The sequence below is a fragment of the Nomascus leucogenys genome, chromosome X, assembly GCF_006542625.1.
Source record: "Nomascus leucogenys isolate Asia chromosome X, Asia_NLE_v1, whole genome shotgun sequence".
NCBI lineage: Eukaryota > Metazoa > Chordata > Mammalia > Primates > Hylobatidae > Nomascus > Nomascus leucogenys.
The window spans coordinates 105,052,580-105,077,012 of NC_044406.1; the positions used below are offsets into that span (position 1 = coordinate 105,052,580).

Below are 24,433 nucleotides of genomic sequence, written 5' to 3' on the forward strand. Positions count from 1 at the left end.
CCGAGGCCCTGCAAGTGTGCAGGCAGCGGCGACACCGGCTCCGCCACGCGGAGGGAGGGAGCCCAGGCAGCGCCCGGACTGGGCGGCGACGTGGTGGAAGAAGTTTTGTTCGGTCAGAGACCGGACGCGGGAGCTGCGGGTGGGCCAGGTGTCTAGGCTTGGAAGCCGTAGGAGCCGCCAGAGCCGCCGGCGCGCCGTCCCGCCCCGTCCGGCCGCTCTCGCTGGCTCAGGTTACCTGAGGCCGGTGGGCGGGGCAGCCATTCCCGTCTGCGCCGGCCCCCAGCCTCCAGGGCGGCGGAGCCGGGAAGTGGAAGAGGGAGCGAAGGAGGCGGGGACTGCCAAGGCTCCAGCCCGGCCGGGCTCCGAGGCGAGAGGCTGCATGGAGTGGCCGGCGCGGCTCTGCGGGCTGTGGGCGCTGCTGCTCTGCGCCGGCGGCGGGGGCGGGGGCGCCGCGCCTACGGGTGAGTGCGACCCTCGGGGCCCGAGGGGCGGCCGGAGGACTGAGGTCGGTGAGGGTCACGGCTGAAAGGCCCGGGAGGTCAACTCCGGGCGGAGGGCCGAAGCTGGGGTGGATGCTGGGGGCTGCCCTCGCGAAGCCCCGCGCTCGGCAGCTGCGGCTTCCCGCGCGGGGTCTCTGGGGCCCGGTACTGGGGCCGGTTCGAGGTGGGACCCGGGAGCTACGGGGTTTTCCCGAACTCCGGGTGCGGCGGAGGTGGCGGCAGCGAAGTAAGAGGACTGCGACTTGTAGTCGGAAAGAGCCAAGGAGGCTGGCGTCCAGGCGTGCGGGGGCAGGGGGGCCGAAACATGCCGACGGCGTCAGAGGGCCGCGGGTCAGCGCCCAGAATGTCGCCTGTGAGCCCGGGAGGAAATGAGGCGCCAGAGCCGGCGGGGACCACGACCTAAGTCCAGGCGAGCTGAGAACGCGCCGGGGCTCTTTGCCCGAGGCCGCGCCAATCCTCACTGTGTAAGGGTGGCTCTTAAGGGTGGAAGTTGAAGGGAACCTCTAAACATCTCAGTCCTTGTTGAAAAAGGACGTGACGATCATGACCCCCTCTGGCGTCGAAGAAATCCTTTGGGAAACCCAGAATAGCATCCCGGCAGATGCTCCACCCGCCCCACTCTCTTTAATAAACCTTGTATTTTAGAGTAATTGTAGATTTATGGAAAAGTTGCAAAGATAGTTCAGAGAGTTGTGTATATCCCTCACCCTGTTTGGTAACTTCTAGTTAATCAACCTGGCAGTTGTGAAAAATTGGGAGTTAATGACTTCCTCAGGAGCAGCTCCTGGAAGGAATGGCCTTCTGGACGTTTTTGGTGACAATGAAAGCCCCAAACTGTATAGGTTTTATTATCACATTGACACAAACGCTTATATGTGCTTATTGCATTTTTACCAATGTGCTTTGAAATCCAAGTTGAAATGTTGATTAGGAAACCTTAATGCCCTCTATGGATTCAGTCAATAAAATACATGCTGCCAGGCAGTGTTTAGGGGCTGAGGATGGAGCAGTGAGCAAAACAGATCAGGCCCCTGCCCTCAGACATATCGGGGGGTGGGGGTAAAATATATGATATGTCTGAAGGTGCTAAGTAGATAAAAACACAGCAGCTGGGAAGGGGTTTGCCATTGTAAAAAGGGTGGATCGAGAAGAAAACAAATGTTGCTGAAAGGTGGCATTTGAGTAGAGACCTGAGGGAGACTTGAAGCTTGTCAGTCAATAATTATTCAGGTGTCTGCCTTATTTAGTACTGAACCAGGCTCTCTAGGTTGACTTAGAACTTGAGAGTGTATAGCAAAATTCTTGCCCCAAAAGGGCCTGTAGTTCAGTTGGGAACACCTGATTTCCATAATCGTATGGGGACATTGCAGTCCAGAGAAGGGAAGGAACTTGTCTAAAGTTACCCATCTCATTAGTCTCCTGATTTTCACAGTGCCACTCCGGCACCCTCCCTCCTACAGACTCACTCCCACACACACCTGAAACAACAGCTGGCCATCTAGACAATACTGGCAACTCCCAACTTCATCAGTCTTGTCACAATGGTTTGTTGTTAACTTGCTTATTTAGAAAACAGAAACTTCTTTCCCCATTAAAAGTATTGATAAAATTGCATTGAGGTATGGTGGGAAAAAATTAGATGTTTCCAGTGCGACTTGAGTTTTTTTTTTTTTTTTTTTTTTTTGAGACGGAGTCTCGCTCTGTCACCCAGGCTGGAGTGCAGTGGCGCGATCTCGGCTCACTGCAACCTCTGCCTGCTGGGTTCACGCCATTCTCCTGCCTCAGCCTCTCCGAGTAGCTGGGACTACAGGCGCCTGCCACCACGCCCAGCTAATTTTTTTTTGTATTTTTAGTAGAGACGGGGTTTCACCGTGGTCTCGATCTCCTGACCTCGTGATCCGCCCGCCTCGGCCTCCCAAAGTGCTGGGATTACAAGCGTGAGCCACCGCGCCCGGCCACGACTTGAGTTTTAATGGTTCTGATATTTACCAGCTGTGGGACTCTGGGCTGGTCATTTCTTCTCTTTTGTGCTGCAGTTAGTTTTCTCATCTGTGAAATGAGGAGGTTGAACTGCATAAATTCTAAGAGCTCCTCCAGCTCTAATCCTCAGAGTGTTTATAAAAGTGATTAGATTACTAGCTTAGTTTAACCTGTCCCACTCAATGGCCCACATTGTGGCATGTCTTAATTATAACTAGCATGTATATAGCATTTATGCCCGGCAGTTTTCTAACTGCCTTACTTGTACTATTTCATTTAATCTTTACCAATAATATAACCTGTAGGTGCTGTTATTAGTCCCATTTTGTACACAAAAAAGTTGAGGCACAGTGCGACCAAGACCCTTGCCCAAATTCACATAGTTGGCAAAGTGGAAGAGCTAGGTTCCCAACCCTGGCAGCCTGATTCCAGAGGCCATGCCCTTAACCACTGTACTCACTGCTTCTGCCCAGCAGAAAAGACACGAGTCCTTAGCTGGACACCTCCCAGGGTAGCAGGGCAGGACGGCTTGGGACCCACGAAAGTATGTGCAAGCCATTTGTTAAGAAGCTAATGATACTATATTAGGCCGGGTGCAGTGGCTCATGCCTGTAATCCCAGCACTTTAGGAGACTGAGGCGGATGGATCACTTGAGGCCAGGAGTTTGAGCCTGGCCAACATGGCAAAACTCCGTCTACTAAAAATACAAAAATCAGCCGAGTGTGGGATTACATGCCTGTAATCCCAGCCACTCAGGAGGCTGAGGCATGAGACTCACTTGATCCTGGGAGGCAGAGGTTGCAGTGAGCGAAGATCAGGCCACTGCACTTCAGCCTGGGCGACAGGGCAAGACTGTCTCAAAACAAAAAAAGAAGTGACTGATACTACATTGGAGACTGGCTTTATAGTGGCTGGGCTGTGTGGTCCAAACAACTAGTACTATAGGCATTCAAAAGAGAAAAAGCTGAAGGTTGATAGTTTTTATGGAAGTGGTAAAACTTGAGCTAGATCTTCTGGATGAGTGGGATTTGAGTAGGTGGAGAATTTATTCCAGGTGGGGGGAATAGCAGGAGCAGAGACCCAGAAATGAGGGTAAGAGTGCTCCTTTGTGGTCAGGAAGGAGCCTGGCTTGGCAGGAGAGTGCATTGATAAGGTCAATCCAGGCAGAATAGCTTGATTTGCCCTTGAAAGCTCTGAGTCCAGCACAGCATGGGAAAAATAACACAGGAGGAGGAAGCAAGCAGGGAGACTTGACTGGGTAGGGGAGCCCCTGGAGTGTGAAGCTACATAAGAATCTATGGTTGCAGGTCTCCACTCGAAAAATGTGCTGTGAACCCTTCCTGTCCAGGACCATGACTTACTGGTATCTTCCCACCTGGTGGGGCACAACAGAGCATATTTGCATGATTGGGGTAACTAAGAAAGATGTTGCAAGAAAAAAACAAACAAGGAGTTGATGCCTGAGTGGATGTAAGGGAAGGGGACAGATGACTCATATATGACTCTTGTGATTTCCTTAACTTTTCCCGAAATGTGCATGCCTCTGCTAGCTGCTGTGATTGGACAGACGAGAGCAAAAGCTATAAGCTAAGCAAAATGCCTTCTTATTAAATAGTAGATTGTATTAACTCTTAATTTAAATAGGATGTTGTGGTAGATGACTGTACAAACTTGGGATTTGAGGTTTAGATAACAGACATACTTGGGTCCCTTCCTACTCCCTTTTCTGAAGTCAGTGGTGCAATCCCCAAGACATGGTCGAAATTAGGTGCCTAAGGGAAGCTTATCAGGTAGAAGGGATAATTGTTCTGTCTCAAAGGCCGGGGCACATATCAATTCAACAGAAAACCAAAGCAACCCTGGCCAGACACAGTGGTTCACGCCTGTAATCCCAGCACTTTGGGAGGCCAAGGTGGGTGGATCACTTGAGGTCAGGAGTTCGAGACCAGCCTGGCCAACATGGCGAAACCAAGTCTCTACTAAAAATACAAAAATTAGCCGGGCGTGGCAGTGCACACCTGTAATCCCAGCTACTTGGGAGGCTGAGGCAGGAGAATCGCTTGAACCCAGGAGGCAGAGTTCGCAGTGAGCTGAGATCACACCAGCGCACTCCAGCCTGGGTGACAGAGCGAGACTCCGTCTCCAAAAAAAAAAAAAGCCACTCTTTAGAATTGTTTTGTCTTAAAGAAATAAAGCAGATAGCTAACACATAGCACTTGCTGCCTGTGGGCACTGTTCTAAGCACATTGCTTGTATTAACCCATTTAATCCTCATAATAACCCTTTGCAAGAGGGTACTATTATTATCCTCATATTAGAGATGAGAAAACTGAGAAATAGAGAGGTTAAGTAATTTGCCTGCTGGCAAGTAGTAGAGGTGGGATATAAACTCAGGCAGTCAGGCTCCAGAGTCTGTGCTCTTAAACACTACACTATGTTGAAGTTATACACGAAGAGCTGTTAGAGACCTTTACAAGTAGTATAATCATCACTTAATCATGTATATGTCTAGGCATGTTGTATACACACACAGTTCACATGTATTTGTATATATTTAAACATTTGGAGATTATATTTAAAGTTTCAGTGCCTGTGTTTTCTTCAGTTTTTTATTATAAAATACACATAACATAAAATTTACCATCTTAATCATTTTTAAGTACACAGTTCAGTGTTACTGAATACATTCATAATGCTGTGCAGCCATCATCACCATCCATCCCCATAACTCTTTTTATCTTGTAAAACTGAAACTCTGTACCCATTAAACAATAACTCCCCATTTTCCCCTGCCCCTAGCCCCTGGCAAACACCATTCTACTTTCTGTCTCTATGATTTTGACTACTCTAAGTATCTCATATGAATGTAATGATATACTATTTGTCTTTTTTGTGACTGGCTTATTTCTGTTAGCATAATGCCCTCATGGTTCATGCTGTATCATATGTCAGAATTTTTCCTTTTTAAAAACTGACTAATACTCCATTGTATGCATATACCACATTTTGCTTATCTGTTTATCTGTCAATGGACACTTAGGTTGCTTCCATGTTTTAGCGATTTCACAATACTATTATGAACTTGGGTGTAGAATATCTCTTTGAGACCTTGTTTTCACTTCTTTTGGGTATATACCCAGAAATGGAATTACTGTATCATATGATAATTCTATTTGTAATTTTTTTGAGGAACCACCATACTGTTGTCCATAGTGAAATTTTAAATTTCCACCAACTATGCACTGGGGTTTGAATTTTTCCGTATCCTTGCCAACATTTATTTTCTATTTTTTGATAGTAGCCATTCTAATGGGGGTGAGGTGAAATCTCATTGTGGTTTTGGTTTGCATTTTCCTAAATATTAGTGATGATGAACACCTTCATGTGCTTATTGGCTATTTGCATATCTTTGTTGGTGAAATATCTATTTAAGCCTTTGCCTATTTCTGAATTTTTTTTTATTGTTGAGTTTTAGGCATTCTCTGTATGTTCTGGATATTAATCCCTTATCAGATATATGATTTACACATATTTTTACATTCTGTGAGTCACTTTTTTCTGTGAATATTTTGATGCACACATTTTAATTTTTTCCATGAAATCTAATTCGTCAGTTTTTTCTTTTGTTACCTACATTGTTGGTGTCATATCCAAGAAATTGTCGCTGAATCCAATGGTATGAAGCTTTTGTCTTATGTTTTCTTCTAAAAATTTTATAGTTTTAGTCTTACAATTTCAGTCTCTGATCCATTTTGAATTTTTTTTTTTTTACTTGGTATTAGGTAAGGGTCCAATTTCATTCTTTTTCATATGGATATCCAGTTTTCCCAGCACTATTTGTTCAAAAGATTGTCTGCATTGAGTGGTCTTGGCACTCTTGTCAAAATCATTTGACCATACATGCGATGGTTTATTTCTGGACTGTCTATTCTATTACATTGATCGGTATGTCTATCTTTATGCCAGTACACACTGTTTTGATTATTGCAGCTTTGTAGTAAGTTCTGAAATCAGGAAGTGTGAGTCCTACAGCTTTGTTTTTCCGTTTCAAGACTGTTTGGCTATTCAGGGTTCCCTGAGATTTCATAAGAATTTTAGGATGGATTTTTCTATTTCTGCAAAACTATGCCATTAAGATTTTGATAAGGATTGAATTGAATCTGTATATCACTTTGGATAGTATTGACATCTTAACAATATTAAGTGTTCTAATACATGAACATGGGATGTGCTTCCATATCATCTACAAACAGAGATAATTTTACACCTTATTTTAACTGGATGTCTTTTATCTCTTTTTCTTGCCTAATTGCTCTGGGTAGAACTTCAAGTACTATGTTGAATAGGAGTGGTGAAAGTGGGTATCTTTGTTTCATTCCTGACCCTAAAGGAAAAGCTTTCAGTCTTTCACCATTAAGGGTGATATTTGCTGTGAGTTTTTCATATATAACTTTTAAGTCAATTTTCTTACACTCCTAGTTTGTTGAGTGTTTTTATCATGAAAAGTAAATTTTGTCTAAAGCTTTTTCTGTATCAATTGAGATGATCAGGTAGCTTTTTTCCCCTTTATTCTGTTAATGTGGTATATTACATTGATCAAGTTTTGTATGTTAAAACATCTTTGTATTCCAGGAATAAATCCCACTTGGTCATGGTCTATAATCCTTTTGATTATAGATATGCCCCTATATTCACTTTACTGCTATTTTGTTGAGAATTTGTACATCAATGTTCATAAGGCATATGGGTCTATAGTTTTCTTGTAGCGTCTTTGTCTGGCTTTGGTATCAGGTAATGCTGGCCTCGTAGAATGAGTTATGAAGTTTGAGAAGGTTTGGTACTAGTTCTTTAGATGTTTGGTAGAATTTTATCTGTGAAGCCATCAGGTCTAGGGTTTTTCTTTGTTGGGAGATTTTTGATTACTGATTCAATCTCCTTACTACTTTATAGGTCTGTTTAGATTTCCTATTTCTTTGTGATTTAGTTTTGGTGGTTTTGTGTTTCTGGAAATGTGTCCATTTCATCTAGGCTGTCCAATTTGTTAGTGTACGGTTGTTCGTAGTACTCTCTTATAACCCTTTTTATTTCTTTAGAATCAGTAGTAATGATTCTAGAGAAATACTCGTTTTCATTTTTGAAAATGAGTAAAATTCTCATTTTCATTTTTGATTTTAGTAATTTCAGTCTTCTTTCTTATTAGTCCATCTAGCTAAAGGTTTGTCCATTTTGTTGATCTTTTCAAGAAGCTTTTAGTTTCATTGATTTTCTCTATTTTTCTATTCCCTTTTTCTTTTATCTCTGGTCTAATCTTCATTATTTCCTTCCTTATGATAGCTTAAGATTAGTTTGTTCTTTTTCTAGTTATGCAAGTTGTAAAGCTAAAGTTGCTGATTTGAGATCTTTCTTGTTTCTTAATAAGTGTTTATAGCTATAAATTTTTCCAATAGTACTGCTTTCACTGCATCGTCTACATTTTAGATGTTTATATTTACGCCTTTCATCAAATTTGGGAAGTTGTCATCCATTATTTCTTTCTTTTCTTTTTTTGAGACAGAGTCTCACTCTGTCACCCAGGCTGGAGTGGAGTAGCACGATCTCAGCTCACTGCAACCTCTGCCTCCCGGGTTCTAGCGATTCTCCTGCCTCAGCCACCCAAGTAACTGGGATTACAGATGTGCACCACCACACTCAGCTAATTTTTGTATTTTTAGTAGAACTGGGGTATTGCCATGTTGGCTAGGCTGATTTCGAACTCCTGGACCCAGGCAATCTGCCTGCCTTGGCCTCCCAAAGTGCTGGGATGAGCCACCACACCCAGCTCATTATTTTTTCAAGTATTCTTTCTTCCCCTTTCTCTCTCTTCTCCTGGAACCCCCATAATGCATACACTGGTCTGCTGATGGTGTACCACAGGTCTCTTAGACTCTGTTCACTTTTCTTCAATCTTTTTTTCTTTCTGTTCCTTGGACTCAATAATTTTTATTGCCCGAATTTCAAGTTTATTGATTCTTTCTTCTGCCTGCTCAAATCTACCTTTGATTCTTTTTAGTGAATTTTTTATTTCAGTTGTGCTTTTCTGCTCCAGAGTTTCTTTTTGGTCTCTTTTTAGGTTTTCTATCTCTTTATTGGTATTTTCATTTTGCTTACATATCATTTTCTTGACTCTCTCCACATCTTCCTTTAGTTCTGTGAACATCTGAAGATACTTGTTTCAGAATCTTTCTTTAATACATTTGCCATCAGGTCTTTTTCAGGGACAGGTTTGCTGTTGTTTAACTTTTTTTTCTTTGAATGGGCCATAGTTTCCTGTTTTTTTTTTTGTTTGTTTTGTTTTGTTTTTGTCATCCTTGTGATTCTTTGTTAAAAACTGGACATTTAAATCTGGTTTCTCTGGAAACCAGATTCCCCCCTTCCCCCATGATTTGCTGTTTTTTTGTTATTGTTTTGTTTATTGTTTTTATTTTTTTGATTATTGTAGGCTGTCTGTGTGTTGAGCATCAACCTGAAGTGTAAACTTAGTCTTCTCAGGTTTTTTTCTGGGCTTTCCCTGAGCATGTGTGGTCACTTTCTATTTTTTTTTTTTTGTATATATAGTTTTGTTTCATTTTGTTTTGTTTTGTTTTTGAGACCTAGTCTCACTCTGTTGCCCAGGCTAGAGTGCAGTGGTGTGATCACAGCTCACTGTAACCTCAAATCCCTGGGCTCAAGTGATCCTCCCACTTCAGTCTCCTGAGGAGCTAGAACTACAGATTCATGCCACCACACCTAGCTAATTTAAACAAACAAAAAAAATTGTTTTGGTAGAGATGGGATCTTGCAATGTTGCCAGGGCTGGTCTTTAACTGCTGGCCTCAAGTACTCCTCCTGCCTTGGCCTACGGAAGTGCTGGGATTATAGGTGTGAGTCACCATGCCCAGCCACTGTAGTTGTTTAAGAATTTCTAATCTTTAATGCCTGGCTCCCAAAAGTAGAAAAGGAGAAAAATGAAGTGACAAGGGAAGAGCGCCATTCTTTTACATCTTCTGGAAATCACTTTAGCTGGATAGGGAGGGTTTGCAACAATGGGGATAGGTGCAACCACAATGGCTGCCAGCCTCTTTGTCTGTACCTCTGTGATTAGAAGCAGCAATCAGTAATCAGAATACAAATCCCTGATATTTGGAGGACAGAATACTTTTGCCCACATAGCCCGCAAGCTGTGGGCAGAGGGCTCCAGGAACATGTGCACAGCTGCCTGCCATGGGGTTGGGGATGAAGGATGGGCAGCTACTACTATGTAAAAGCTGACATTGATTAAAATTTGTTGCAATTTGTTGTTCAAGCCTTTCCTTGGAAATTGCAAGCCTTCAATATAAGTGTTTCCTAATATAACTCTTCAGTCTTCCAAAATTGTTACATCAAACAGATTCTGCCACTACCATTTTTATCTAGGTGAGGAGATAGATGTCTGGTGCTTCCTACTCTTGCCTTATTCCTGGAATCCATGTGTGTGTGTGTGTTTAAAGTGTAGGAAGTAGAAAAATCAAAGGATATGGAGGAAACCAGAAGGGAAAAAGAAAAGGATAGCAGATAGCCCCAAGAAGCCCAAAATGCAAACCAGTTAGAAGATCTGACCAAAGGACACTTCAAAACAGATGGGAAAATATTAATCCCATTTGAAAGGTTGAATATAGGGCAGGCCATTGTTTTATTTCAAAACTGAGGTTAAAGTGGGTTTTAAATTACCTTGAAAATTGGAGTACAATTGAAGTGAACCACAAATAGGTATATTTTTATTATCAGGGCTTTAATATTTGTGTGGGAGTGGGAGGTAGGTGGGTAGGGAGAGCACTGGAAGTGCTAAGCTATGTATCTTGGTTGTGTTTCTGGGAACTGCAGAATAAGGCAGATAATCCTATAGTAAACCGTAGTCTCCAGTAGGAACAATGTTTTTATTGGAGGCTCTCTACCTGACAAATGATTTGTCTTAAAAGATATCATTGATATAGTGTTAGAAAGGCCAAAATGGAATAGCCGTACATGCTTTTAATCACTTAAAACTATAGCACTGTTGCCTGAGCCATTTGTGCTCCCTGGTACTAGCTCAGTTTTAATGCAGTGCAATAGGAATTCTTTGTTTCCACAAGGCCTTGTCCTGCTGTGGGCTGCCCCTTCCCACAATTGGACCTTGGGAAAAGGTAGAGTTAGAAGAGGGAATGATTTTTTTTATTTCAAATTTTATTATAGATTAAAGGGTATATGCACAGATTTGCTACATGGGTAAACTGCATGATGCTGAGACTTGGGGTCCAACAATCCAATCACCGAGGCTGTAACCATAGTACCCAACAGGTGGTTCTTCAGCCCCCAAACCCACCTCCCTCCCTCCCCTGTCTAGTGATCCCTAGTGTCTATCATTTCCATCTTTATGATCATGTGTATTCAGTGTTTTAACACCCACTTATAAGTGAGAACATGTGGTATTTGGTTTTCTATTCTTGCATTAGATCACTTAGGATAAAGGCCTCTAGCTCCACCCATGTTGCTGCAAAGGGCATGGTTTCATTCTTTTTATGGCTGCATAGTATTCCATGGTATATATGTGCCACATTATCTTTATCCAATCCACTGTTGGTGGGCACTTAGGTTAATTCCGTGTCCTTGCTTTTGTGAATAGTGCTGCAGTGAACATACAGGTACATGTGTCTTTATGATAGAATGAGTTATTTTCCTTTGGGTATATATCAAGTAATGGAATTGTTGGGTTGAATGGTAGTTCTATTTTAAGTCCTTTTTTTTTTTTTTTGAGACATAGTCTTGCTCTGTTGCCCAGGCTGGGGTGCAGTGGTGCAATCTTGGCTCACTGCAACCTCCATCTCCTGGGTTCAAGTGATTCTTATGCCACAGCCTCCCGAGTTCCTGGTATTACAGTTGTACACCACCATGCCTGGCTAATTTTTGTATTTTTAGTAGAGACGGTGTTTCATTATGTTGTCCAGGCTGGTCCCGAACTCGTGATCTCAAGTGATCCACCCGCCTCAGCCTCCCAAAGTGCTGGGATTATAGGCGTGAACCACTGTGCCTGGCCTATTTTAAGTTCTCTGAGAAATCTCTAAAGTGCTTTCCACAGTGGCGGAACCAGTTTGCATTTCCACCAACAGGGTATAAGCATTCCCTATTTTCTACAGCCTCATCAACATCTGTTTTCTGACTTTTAAATAATCACCAGGGAATGAATGTTGACGGTCAAGGGCCTTTGTAGACTGCTGACCAAGTAGCTGCTATGTATAAAATTGACTGTTAGAGAAACCAACTACAGAGTGCCTGTGAGTTTGATGTTTTGATGTTTTGGGACAAATGGAATTTTTTGCTCAGTTAGGGAGGAAGGTAACAGTATAAATATTGCTGATTATGTAACAGGCCCAGTGCACTCCAAAGTATTAGCATAGAGTAGAAGATTTAACTCTATCATTTGGTAAATTACTATTACTATAATCCTTAAGTAATTAATAATGGTTCTGTTCATCACTTTAGAAAATTTGGGGGAATTATTTTCAAATAATTTTAATAAACTTCTATGTTGAAATAATTTTTGATTTACAGAAAAGTTGCAAAGGTAGGACAGAGGGTTCCTGTATACCCATCACCCAGTTTCTGGGGGATGATTTTGATAGTCTCAGGAGAAGTTCTCAGGAAAGTTTAAAATGATGTTTCACAGTTCGTCCTCTTTCTCTTCCCTCTTCAGATTAGTCAAAGCTCTAGCTCCAGCTGTTTAGTGTCAGACCTCAGGGGAACAAGGGCTGCTAAGTCTCTTTCTCAGTACTTCTTTGGAAAAGCTATAAAAAAACAATTACCAGGTCATGTTAGCAAGCAGAATTAAAGATGAGCTTCTTAAACTTACTTATAGAACTGCTGAGATTTTTTTTTTATACTTTAGGTTTTAGCATACATGTGCACAATATGCAGGTTTGTTACATATGTATCCATGTGCCATGTTGTTTTGCTGCACCCATTAACTCGTCATTTAGCATTAGGTATATCTCCTAATGCTGTCCCTCCCCCCTCCCCCCACCCCACAACAGTCCCCGGAGTGTGATGTTCCCCTTCCTGTGTCCATGAGTTCTCATTGTTCAGTTCCCACCTATGAGTGAGAACATGCGGTGTTTGGTATTTTTGTCCTTGGGATAGTTTACTGAGAATGATGTTTTCCAGTTTCATCCATGTCCCTACAAAGGACATGAACTCATCATTTTTTATGGCTGCATAGTATTCCATGGTGTATATGTGCCACATTTTCTTAATCCAGTCTATCATTGTTGGACATTTGGGTTGGTTCCAAGTCTTTGCTATTGTGAATAGTGCCGCAATAAACATACGTGTGCATGTGTCTTTATAGCAGCATGATTTATAGTCCTTTGGATATATACCCAGTAATGGGATGGCTGGGTCAAATGGTATTTCTAGTTCTAGATCCCTGAGGAATCGTCACACTGACTTCCACAATGGTTGAACTAGTTTACAGTCCCACCAACAGTGTAAAAGTGTTCCTATTTCTCCACATCCTCTCCAGCACCTGTTGTTTCCTGACTTTTTAATGATGGCCATTCTAACTGGTGTGAGATGGTATCTCACTGTGGTTTTGATTTGCATTTCTCTGATGGCCAGTGATGATGAGCATTTTTTCATGTGTTTTTTGGCTGCATAAATGTCTTCTTTTGAGAAGTGTCTGTTCATGTCCTTTGCCCACTTTTTGATGGGGTTGTTTGTTTTTTTCTTGTAAATTTGTTTGAGTTCATTGTAGATTCTGGATATTAGCCCTTTGTCAGATGAGTAGGTTGCAAAAATTTTCTCCCATTCTGTAGGTTGCCTGTTCACTCTGATGGTAGTTTCTTTTGCTGTGCAGAAGCTCTTTAGTTTAATTAGATCCCATTTGTCAATTTTGGCTTTTGTTGCCATTGTGTGTAGAGGGAAATTTATAGCACTAAATGCCCACAAGAGAAAGCAGGAAAGATCCAAAATTGACACCCTAACATCACAATTAAAAGAACTAGAAAAGCAAGAGCAAGCACATTCAAAAGCTAGCAGAAGGCTAGAAATAACTAAAATCAAAGCAGAACTGAAGAAAATAGAGAAACAAAAAACCCTTCAAAAAATTAATGAATCCAGGAGCTGGTTTTTTGAGAAAATCAACAAAATTGATAGACCACTAGCAAGACTAATAAAGAAGAAAAGAGAGAAGAATCAAATAGATGCAATAAAAAATGAAAAAGGGGATATCACCACTGATCCCACAGAAATACAATCTACCATCAGAGAATACTATAAACACCTCTATGCAAATAAACTAGAAAATCTAGAAGAAATGGATAAATTCCTCGACAAATACACCCTCCCAAGACTAAACCAGGAAGAAGTTGAATCTCTGAATAGACCAATAACAGGTTCTGAAATTGTGGCAATAATCAATAGCTTACCAACCAAAAAGAGTCCAGGACCTGATGGATTCACAGCCAAATTCTACCAGAGGTACAAAGAGGAACTGGTACCATTCCTTCTGAAACGATTCCAATCGACAGAAAAAGAAGGAATCCTCCCTAACACATTTTATGAAGCCAGCATCGTCCTGATACCAAAGTCTGGCAGAGACATAACCAAAAAAGAGAATTTCAGACCAATATCCTTGATGAACATTGATGCAAAAATCCTCAATAAAATACTGGCAAACCGAATCCAGCAGCACATCAAAAAGCTTATACACCATGATCCAGTGGGCTTCATCCCTGGGATGCAAGGCTGGTTCAACATACACAAATCAATAAATATAATCCAGCATATAAACAGAACCAAAAACAAAAACCACGTGATTATCTCAATAGATGCCGAAAAGGCCTTTGACAAAATTCAACAACCCTTCCTGCTAAAAACTCTCAATAAATTAGGTATTGATGGGATGTATCTCAAAATAATAAGAGCTATCTATGACAAACCCACAGCCAATATCATACTGAATGGGCAAAAACTGGAAGCATTCCCTTTGAAAACTGGCACAAGACAGGGATGCCCTCTCTCACCACTCCTATTCAACATCGTGCTGGAAGTTCTGGCCAGAGCAATCGGGCAGGAGAAGGAAATAAAGGGTATTCAATTAGGAAAAGAGGAAGTCAAATTGTCCCTGTTTGCAGATGACATGATTGTATATCTAGAAAACCCCATTGTCTCAGCCCAAAATCTCCTTAAGCTGATTAGCAACTTCAGCAAAGTCTCAGGATACAAAATCAATGTACAAAAATCACAAGCATTCTTGTACACCAATCACAGACAAACAGAGAGCCAAATCATGAGTGAACTCCCATTCACAATTGCTTCAAAGAGAATAAAATACCTAGGAATCCAACTTACAGGGGATGTGAAGGACCTCTTCAAGGAAAACTACAAACCACTGCTCAATGAAATAAAAGAGGATACAAACAAATGGAAGAACATTCCATGCTCATGGGTTGGAAAAATCAATATCGTGAAAATGGCCATACTGCCCAAGGTAATTTATAGATTCAATGCCATCCCCATCAAGCTACCAATGACTTTCTTCACAGAATTGGAAAAAACTACTTTAAAGTTCATATGGAACCAAAAAAGAGCCCACATCGCCAAGTCAACCCTAAGCCAAAAGAATAAAGCTGGAGGCATCACGCTACCTGACTTCAAACTATACTACAAGGCTACAGTAACCAAAACAGCATGGTACTGGTACCACAACAGAGACATAGATCAATGGAACAGAACAGAGCCCTCAGAAATGATGCCACATATCTACAACTATCTGATCTTTGACAAACCTGACAAAAACAAGAAATGGGGAAAGGATTCCCTATTTAATAAATGGTACTGGGAAAACTGGCTAGCCATCTGTAGAAAGCTGAAACTGGATCCCTTCCTTACACCTTATGCAAAAATTAATTCAAGATGGATTAAAGACTTAAATGTTAGACCTAAAACCATTAAAATCCTACAAGAAAACCTAGGCAATACCATTCAGGACATAGGCGTGGGCAAGGACTTCATGTCTAGAACTGCTGAGATTTTGAACAATCTGGTTTTTTGTTGTTGTCGTCATTGTTTTTGAGACAGGGTCTTGCTCCGTCATACAGGCTAGAGTGCAGTGGCATGATCTTGGCTCACTGCAGCCTCAAACTCCCGGGTTCAAGTCATCCTTTTGTTTCAACCCTCCAGTACCTGGGACTATAGGCATGTACCAGCATGTTTGGCTAACTTTTGTAACTTTTTTGTATAGACGGGATTTTGCTATGTTGCCCGGGGTGGTCTCAAACTCCTGGGCTCAAGCCGCTTGGTCTCCCAAAGTGCCAGGATTACAGGTGTGAGCTGCCGTGCCCAGTCTGAGCAGTCTGTATTGAGTGAGGTGTGGATCCCAAGGTTAGGGAACCCCAAATTCCTGGAAGAGAACAACTTGGAAATATTAGTATTTAAGAATATCACTCTTCTCTATGGAAGTGGTTAAGAATGTGACCTTGGAGCCACACTTTTCAAGTGAGAGTCCCAGCTCTGCCGTTTACTGTAGCCATGGGAATGGGAACAAATTACTTCACCTGCTTGTTGCCTCAGTTGCCTCATCTTTAACATGAGGCCAATAGGCCAGGTGCGGTGGCTCACGCCTGTAATCCCAGCACTTCGGGAGGCCGAGGTGGGTGGATCACTTGAGCTCAGGAGTTCGAGACCAGCCTGGCCAGCATGGCAAAAACCCATCTCTACTAAAATTACAAAAATTAGCCAGGTGTGATGGCGTGTGCCTGTAGTCCCAGTAACAGGCTAGGTGAATCACTTCACCCCGGGAGGCAGAGGCTACAGTGAGCTGAGATCGTGCCACTGCACTCCTGCCTGGGTTACAGAGTGAGATTCTATCTCAAACAACAACAACAACAACAACAACAACAACAACAACAAAAACATTAGGCTAATACTAGTCCCTATCTCCAAGATTGTTGTGAGGATTAAATGGATTAATATGTGTGGAATATTTAGAATAGTCCGTGGCCCAGTAAACGTTAGATGTTGTTAACTCAGCCATTACTGTCTTGCCCTCCAGGACTTGGGAGAATTAAGCAAACCATTAAAAATACTGTTGATAAATTCATTTTTTTTTGTCCTTGATTTGAACAGAAACTCAGCCACCTGTGACAAATTTGAGTGTCTCTGTTGAAAACCTCTGCACAGTAATATGGACATGGAATCCACCTGAGGGAGCCAGCCCAAATTGTAGTCTATGGTATTTTAGTCATTTTGGCGACAAACAAGATAAGGTAAGTTTTCTGCAACATGTTACATTGATGAGGTAAAGTGAACACTATGAATTGGAGCCAAGAATAAGCCAAATTCTAATCTTACATCAAAGTGGAAATTGTATTTTAGGGTGTGTTTAAATTTCAGTTGGGGAAATTATAGAAGCAACTATTGACACAAGTGAACACTTAAAAATATTTGCTAATTATTTGACAATTAAATGCAATTGAGATTGCTCTGACAGGAAATACTAGATATCTTTTTCTCTAAGGTACTCAATAAATAATTATGTTATTGTTAAAATTTGTTCCTATGTTCCTGCCTGTAGCTGTATTGCCTTGTATCTATATAACACTTAATTTTTGGGAATTTTTTACATTTAACATCTTGCTAATCACATGGACAAATAGATATACAGGCACTATGTGGTGTAAAAGTAAATGGCCATATGGAAAGTGAAAAAGTAAGTTGTCAGCGGCAGCTGTGTTTGAGTAGAGGGTTCCGTAATGCCCGCGGAAAAAGGAGGAAGACTTTCAAGATTTCTAGTCAACTGATATAAGTGAATTTTTGTTAATAGGTGTGGATAATTTCAGGTTCTTTATGATAATCTTATTCAACTTTTTTTTCAAAATCTTTTTATACCTTCTTTCAGTGTGTATGTGTTTGTTGCAGGGTGGCGGCGGTGAGGGGGTTGGGTGTTTGGGGTTGAATTTGTCCAGGATTTTGAGTAGGCAGAATGAGAAGTTATTAGCAACAGTGCTTTGCATCAGTGAATTGTAGAAGCACCAAGTTCGGGCAGCTTTGGTGGCAGGAAGAGTCAGGAGAACTAGCTTCTGATTGGCACTGTCACTCTTAGCTGACTCTGGCCTGGAATAAATTGCTTAACCTCTCTGAGCCTTTGTTTCCTTATGTATAAAGTATGGCTTTAGTCACTTTGCTGGCTTGCTGGGACACAGAAAATAATGTGTATAAAAGTTTAATAGTCAGGATGGAACATGCTGTTCCTCTGGAGGGAAATTTGCTAATCTGCCTTCCTCTCCCTTGTCCTGCTGAGGTGTTACTTATGGTTTAGGCATTAATTGATAAAGAATTGAGGCTTATCAGAAGTATTTGCATTTTAAAAGATGTCTTCTAAATGTGGAAGCCAATGATACTACTAGCAGTGAGACTGGAGTTCACCTTTACATACTGTTGGCTTCCTCTAGTTCCTCCTAAGGAAGGGCCTTAGGCATTTGGAGTCTTAGTGGTGATTTTTGGTAATTGAGCCTTGAGAAATTCACAGAAAGACCCTAAGTGCCTCTGGCTGTAAGCCCTGTAATCACCCAAGTGCCTAACTGAAACCCTGAGGAGAGGTTGCTTTTCAGGTCCCTTTTCCTTAAGTTGTCAAAGATCAATCAGGTAGCCAGGCTGGTGTTCTAGCCTGGAAATCGGGCTATTTCCTCAGAGTATGTGCAGAAATCTAGAGTTAAATGTAACTTTAGGAGGCAGTAGAATCAGATAGAATTGTGCTTGAAATTTTATCTCTTCCCCTTTCAAGCTGCTTGATTTTGGGCAAATCACTTAACCTCTCTGAGCTCCCATTTTCTTGTTTATAAAATATAGGGTTGTTTTGGGGGGGCGGGTAATAATAGTACCTACTGAATATGGATGGCATGTGCATTAAAGGAGATGAGGTTTGTAATGCACCCGACACAGAGTTAGTGCTAGGTAATTGTTAGCTTTTGTTATTGTTACTGTTGTTAGGTTGAGCCATGTGAAATTACCACTTTTATGGGTCAAAATGGTTGAATGTTGTCAGTATTATTTGTCAGCCTAATATTATAATTTAATCTTGTTTCCTCCATTTTACCCCGAAGAAACCAGATAGAGACCAAAAAGGGTGACCTCTGCCTAAGGCCAGCTCATTTATTTTAGCCATTTGACAGCATTGATGGCCATCAGTCCTACAGTTGTGATGAATACGGATTCTTCCTTCCAGTCAGTGATAGGAGATATCCTGTCTGGACCTTTTTCAAGTTTATCATCCTGAGGCTGAAAATGAATGGCAGAAGTAATTTTCCTCTGCTCTTTCTGTCCTTTGGGTACAGCGTTAGCATCATCGGGCCAAACTGAGGTATATTTATCCCTGAAGCATATTGAAGCAATGGCATTATGATAGTTTGTACATTAGGGGGCTTAGGAAAATGTTCAAAGGTCCCAAGTTGCTAAACGAAATAAACTCTTGAGGTCATTTTCAATCTTAAGATTGGAGGCTCATCAAGTTGAGAGACAGGGATTTGCAGAGGATTTTTGAAAAAGAAAAGATTAGTGTAAATGGCAGCCCTCCACCATTTTTTAAGCAGTGTCTAATAGTTCCTCAGCTGGCAAGTAGAAGGAGGATCTAGCATCAGGTTTTAGATATCTTTCATCACTAAGAGATGGGCAAGTCCCATTAGGCAAACTAATCAAAAGGCCAGGCATCCAAATAGGAAGATGCTGAAGCTAACTCCCTTTCTTTTTGAGAAAGGAATTCTGGAGTTGAGAAAGGTGCAGTCCAGCCAAGTGAACATTGGTCTGGGGAGATCAGTTCAGGACTCTTGCCTTGGTTTTTGATAAATTTTCAAAGGGAACCAGATTCCCTGCAGGGTGGGGCATAACATCATATAGCAGCTACCAGTGGAAATGATTCACCAAAGCCAAAAATCACATGGGAGCCATCACACATACCTCATCAAGATCTGATGGGAGGGTTGAGTGTGGTGGCTCATGCCTGTAATCCCAGCACTTTGGGAGGCTGAGGCGGGCTGATCACCTGGGGTCAGGAGTTCAAGACCAGCCTTGCCAACATGGTGAAACCCTGTCTCTACTAAAAATACAAAAGTTAGCCGGGCATGGTGGTGTGCACCTGTAATCCCAACTACTTGGGAGGCTGAGGCAGGAGAATCGCTTGAACCCAGGAGGCAGTGGTTGCAGTGAGCCAAGATCATGCCACTGCACTCCAACCTGGGCAACAGAGCAAGACTGTTTAAAAAAAAATTTGATGGAAGGAATTTAGGAATTTAGTTTCTTGTGTGATACAGAGAGGTGTACTTGACTTGGCAGTTGTTGATAATCTGGGTTCCTACTTTATTAGTGCCAGTTTAATATTGTTTACCTTGAACTTTGAAAGAAATTTTTAAAAAATTATTATTTGAAAAAATTTTCCCTCTACTGTCCCTTTTCTATGTTATTATTCATATGCCTAAAGCATAAGGTTCAGATTTAGATACTAAGGCATTTTTTAATTTTTTATGTTATTTTATTTTGAAATGGAGTCTGCTCTGTCACCCAGGCTGGAGTGTAGTGGTACGATCTCAGCTCACTGCAACCTCTGCCTCCTGAGTTCAAGCAGTTCTTGTGCCTTAGCCTCCCAAATAGCTGGAACTACAGGTGCATGCCACCACGACCAGCCAATTTTTTTTGTATTTTTAGTAGAGACAGGGTTTTACCATGTTGGCCAGGCTGGTTTCCAACTCCTAACCTTAGGTGATCCTGACCTCAGGTGACCTTGGCCTCCCAAAGTGCTGGGATTACAGGTGTGACCCACCACGCCTGGCCACTAAGGCATTTTTTAAATTAAAAATTCCATTGTGATAATTTGTGTGTACTAAAACTCCATAACCCTCTAACTGGAACAATGTCCATTATAATATGAAAACTGGGGTTATTTTCATGATGATTCTAATTTGACTGTATTTGACTGTACAGTCTAATTTGACATTTGACTGTACATTTTCCCCTGGTGTCTTCAAAGGGCAAATATAGCTTCCAAACAAGAATTGCCATGGATCCTTGGATAAGGGTGGCTTCTTCAGAGATAAATAGGACTTGTGTTTAGTAAAATTGTGAGGTTGGTAAAATTTGTATTCGAAGCCTTCCTGCCACCATTACCATGATCCTGGAGGCAGGTCTTCAGCTTCACATACTCAGAAACCTCATTTCCTCAGCACAGATGCATCTCTCAGGGGCTGATTTTTTACTTCGTTGTGAAAATAGTAATGGTAATGATGAAGCATTCTAGGAAGATTTCTGTTAGCATAACTGGTGCATTTCATCCCTGTCGGCAGAGCCTATATGGGAAGCCAAATGTTAAGGACGTTTCTTGGTGAGGAATCAGAAATTAGTTGTAAAAATATACTTGTCTAAGAATAGCTGGAGGCCCTATTAAGGGTAAACAGCTTTGCCAGTGGGACAGAAAAATTCAATGCCCACATTCCTGTATCACCCTCTTTTTCCTCCCTGTCAGGGTTTTGCTCACAGACATTTCTTTTTCTGTTCTTCCAGGGCTGACCAACTCCCTTTTCAGAGTGCTGTCTTGACTGGACCTAAGAGCTGTTCTGGTTCTATAAAGTGATTTTGTTTTTGTGTCCTTGCTATGATTTATTCATTGTTGACTTGCTAGTTACTTCTCAGAGGCCATCCATATGTCCTGGTTTTGGGGGTATCTCACAGTTGCCCTCATGCTCAGCTGGCAGCAGGCATGTGACATGGCAGAATAGCTCCTTAGGTTAGCAGATAGAACTAACTGTGGCAAATTTTCCCCTTCATGGCCGTCAACATGTAGATGAAAGGAAATACTATCTCTGACTTGAGTCAGAAGCTATTGCAAAACAGGAAGTGCTCTCCTTGGAGCTCTGATAAAAAGCAGCTCCATTCTTAATTATTCCAACTCTGTCAGTTTGGGAAATGTTAATTTCCCAGAGAGCCCATTAATCTCATTATTCTAAGTCATAGTAACCAGACTGGTGATTTATGTCTCTATGATGTCTATAAATTGGCTTCCTATGGTTCCACAAAGCTTATCTACTTTTCAGAATGAGAGTGTATATACTCAGCACATATAGCAATGCTTGAAATTTATACATATATATGAGGTAGTCAAAATAGTCAAACAGTAGAGAAAGAGGTTTAATGAAAAGTCTCTCTTCAGCCCTCAGGCCCCCCTCCTTTACTTCCTTACCCAGAAGTAACCATGATTACTGGATTTTTTTTGAGACAGGGTCTCACTGCATTGTCCAGGCTAGAGTGCAATCTTGGCTCACTGCAGCCTCCCCCTCCCAGGCTCAAGTGATCCTCCCACCTCAGCCTCATGAGTAGCTGGGACTACAGGCATGAGCCACCATACCTGGCCAATTTTTTTTTTGTACAGATGGAGTTTTGCCATGTTGCCCAGGCTGGTCTCGAGCTCCTGGGCTTAAGCGATCTGCCTGCCTCAGCCTCCCAAAGTGCTGGGATTACAGGCATGAGCCACTGAGCCTGGCATGATTCCTGGATTCTTAAAGCATCCCTTTTTTACCTTAATTTTCATGGTACAGTGCATCTACTTCTAAGTGAATTTTGATAATCATATTGTGTTTCCTTTAAAATTGCTTTTAGAGAGTTGATATGTTAGCATTGTAGGTTTATAGGTAAATTTCATGTTTATACCTTTAAAATGTGGGAAATTGTTTTATCTACACCAGTGTTTCTCAATGGTGACACTACTGACATTTGGTGAAGGGTTTGCTGTAGGAGGAGGGGGGCTCTCATGTGCATTGTAGGATGTTTAGCAGCGTCCTTGACCTCTACTTACTAGATGCTGGTAACCTCCCCCTCCCAAGTTAGGACAATAAAAAATGTTCGATATTGCCAAATGTCCCCGAGAGTGGCAGGGAGAACAAAATCACCCCCAATTGAGAATCACTGATCTATACCATTTGAGAACTTTTTTGATAAAAAAAACCCACCACATTTAGACATGCTAATGTTTCATTATTTAAGTGTGTGTTAGCTGAAGCAATGCCTTTTTCAATTTTCTAACCTTAGAAAATAGCTCCGGAAACTCGTCGTTCGAAAGAAGTGCCCCTGAATGAGAGGATCTGTCTGCAAGTGGGGTCCCAGTGTAGCACCAATGAAAGTGAGAAGCCTAGCATTTTGGTTGAAAAATGCATCTCACCCCCAGAAGGTAACAACTGAAAGCACTATCTCTTGGTGTTTAGAGAATAAATCCGAATGCTGCAATGCTTTTGTGCATTGTTCATTAATTCATTCAATTCTCAAACATTTTCTGAGTCTAATAAGTGCCAGACATTGTACTAGGTGCTAGCAGCTCAATGAAAATGTGAGTATGTCTCTGCCTTGAAGAAGCTTACAGACAACTTGAATAACGATGCCTAATAGTTATATAAAATTTAATAATTTAAAAAATGATATACACATGCGCATGCATGCATGTTCACATGAGCGCGTGCGCGCACACACACACACCTCCTTTAGATCGAGACTCACAAGCTTATCTTGTGAAGTGAGTGAGGCATGTATTATTACCCTGATCCATTTTATGAGGAAGAAAGGAACTGCGTGACTTGCTGTATGTCTTCACATTTCAGGCCCAGTGCTTTAAAAATAAAACACAAAATACTCTCTTACCCATTATGTGTGATACTTAGTTTGATATGTAGGATATATTTGGGAAGAGATGTTGTTTAAAGAGAAAAATATTATGCTGGCCTGGCTCCAATACAAGTCTAGACAAGATAATACAAGACAACCCTAGGAAAAGCTGTCAAGTAGTGAGGATGATCATTGTTCTCCAATCCCACCTCTCCCAATGTCCTTCTGGCTCTTATGTTACATACAGAGAGTAGCATATACTGATTAAGAGCAGGGCTACCAGAAACCAACTGTCTAAGTTTAAATCCCAGCTCTGCCAGCTATTAGCTGTGTAACCTTGGGCAAATTTCTTAGCCCCTCTGCACCTTAGTTTCCTCATGTGTAAACTGGGCATGATGATAGTATCTATCTCCTAGAATTATTGGGATGATTACGTAAGTCAGTATATGTGAGGTACTTAGAATAGTGCCTGGCAAAGAGTGAATGTTGTGTGTGTGTGTATATACATATATACACACACACAAAACATATATATATAACACACATATACACTATATATAATATATAATATACATAATATATAATATATATAATATATAATATACATAATATATAATATATATAATTTACATTATAATATACATAATATACATTATATATAATATACATAATATTATATAATATATAATTATATATAATATTATGTTGTCCCTTGGTTGGGTAGGGCTGGGCCCCATCTCTTAACCTCCAGTCCTTAGCTCTATGTGCCCTGTTCTCTAAGCCATTCCATTTACCTGCTTTGTACTGATCACAAACACATGAAGTGCTGTTTGTAAAATTATAAAATTCAGGACTGCCAGGAGATTTGAAACAACTTACCTGCCCTATTCTCCTTTCCTTAGGAGTTAATGAAAAAAAAAATGGCTGGATGCAGTGGCTCACGCCTGTAATCCCAGCACTTTGGGAGGCCAAGGCGGGTGAATCACCTAAGGTCAGGAGTTTGAGACCAGCCTGGTCAACGTGGAGAAAAAAAATAATAATTAGCCAGGTGTGGTGGCACGTGCTTGTAGTCCCAGCTACTCAGGAGGCTGAGGCAGGAGAATCACTTGAACCTGGGAAGCAGAGGTTACAGTGAGCCAAGATCGCACCACTGCACTCCAGTCTGAGTGACAGAGCAAGACTCTGTCTCAAAAAAATAATAATTAGTATACTATACTATGACATAAAATGGTTGATGATGGCTCAGTGTAGTACCCCTTCAAGGATCATGAGGGATAACAGATTTACA

The 24,433-nt window shown here is 41.4% G+C and overlaps 1 protein-coding gene across 1 annotated transcript in view; it reads left to right on the forward strand.

Moving 5' to 3' along the window:
- Positions 1 to 572: 572 nt before the first annotated feature.
- IL13RA1 (interleukin 13 receptor subunit alpha 1) overlaps positions 573 to 24,433 on the forward strand; it is a 69,750-nt gene continuing 45,889 nt past the window's right edge. The window contains exons 1-4 of the mRNA XM_030806517.1: positions 573 to 852; positions 10,608 to 10,658; positions 16,636 to 16,775; positions 22,579 to 22,717. Of these exons, the coding sequence (XP_030662377.1) occupies positions 573 to 852; positions 10,608 to 10,658; positions 16,636 to 16,775; positions 22,579 to 22,717 (610 nt within the window). The remainder of the gene's footprint in view (positions 853 to 10,607; positions 10,659 to 16,635; positions 16,776 to 22,578; positions 22,718 to 24,433) is intronic.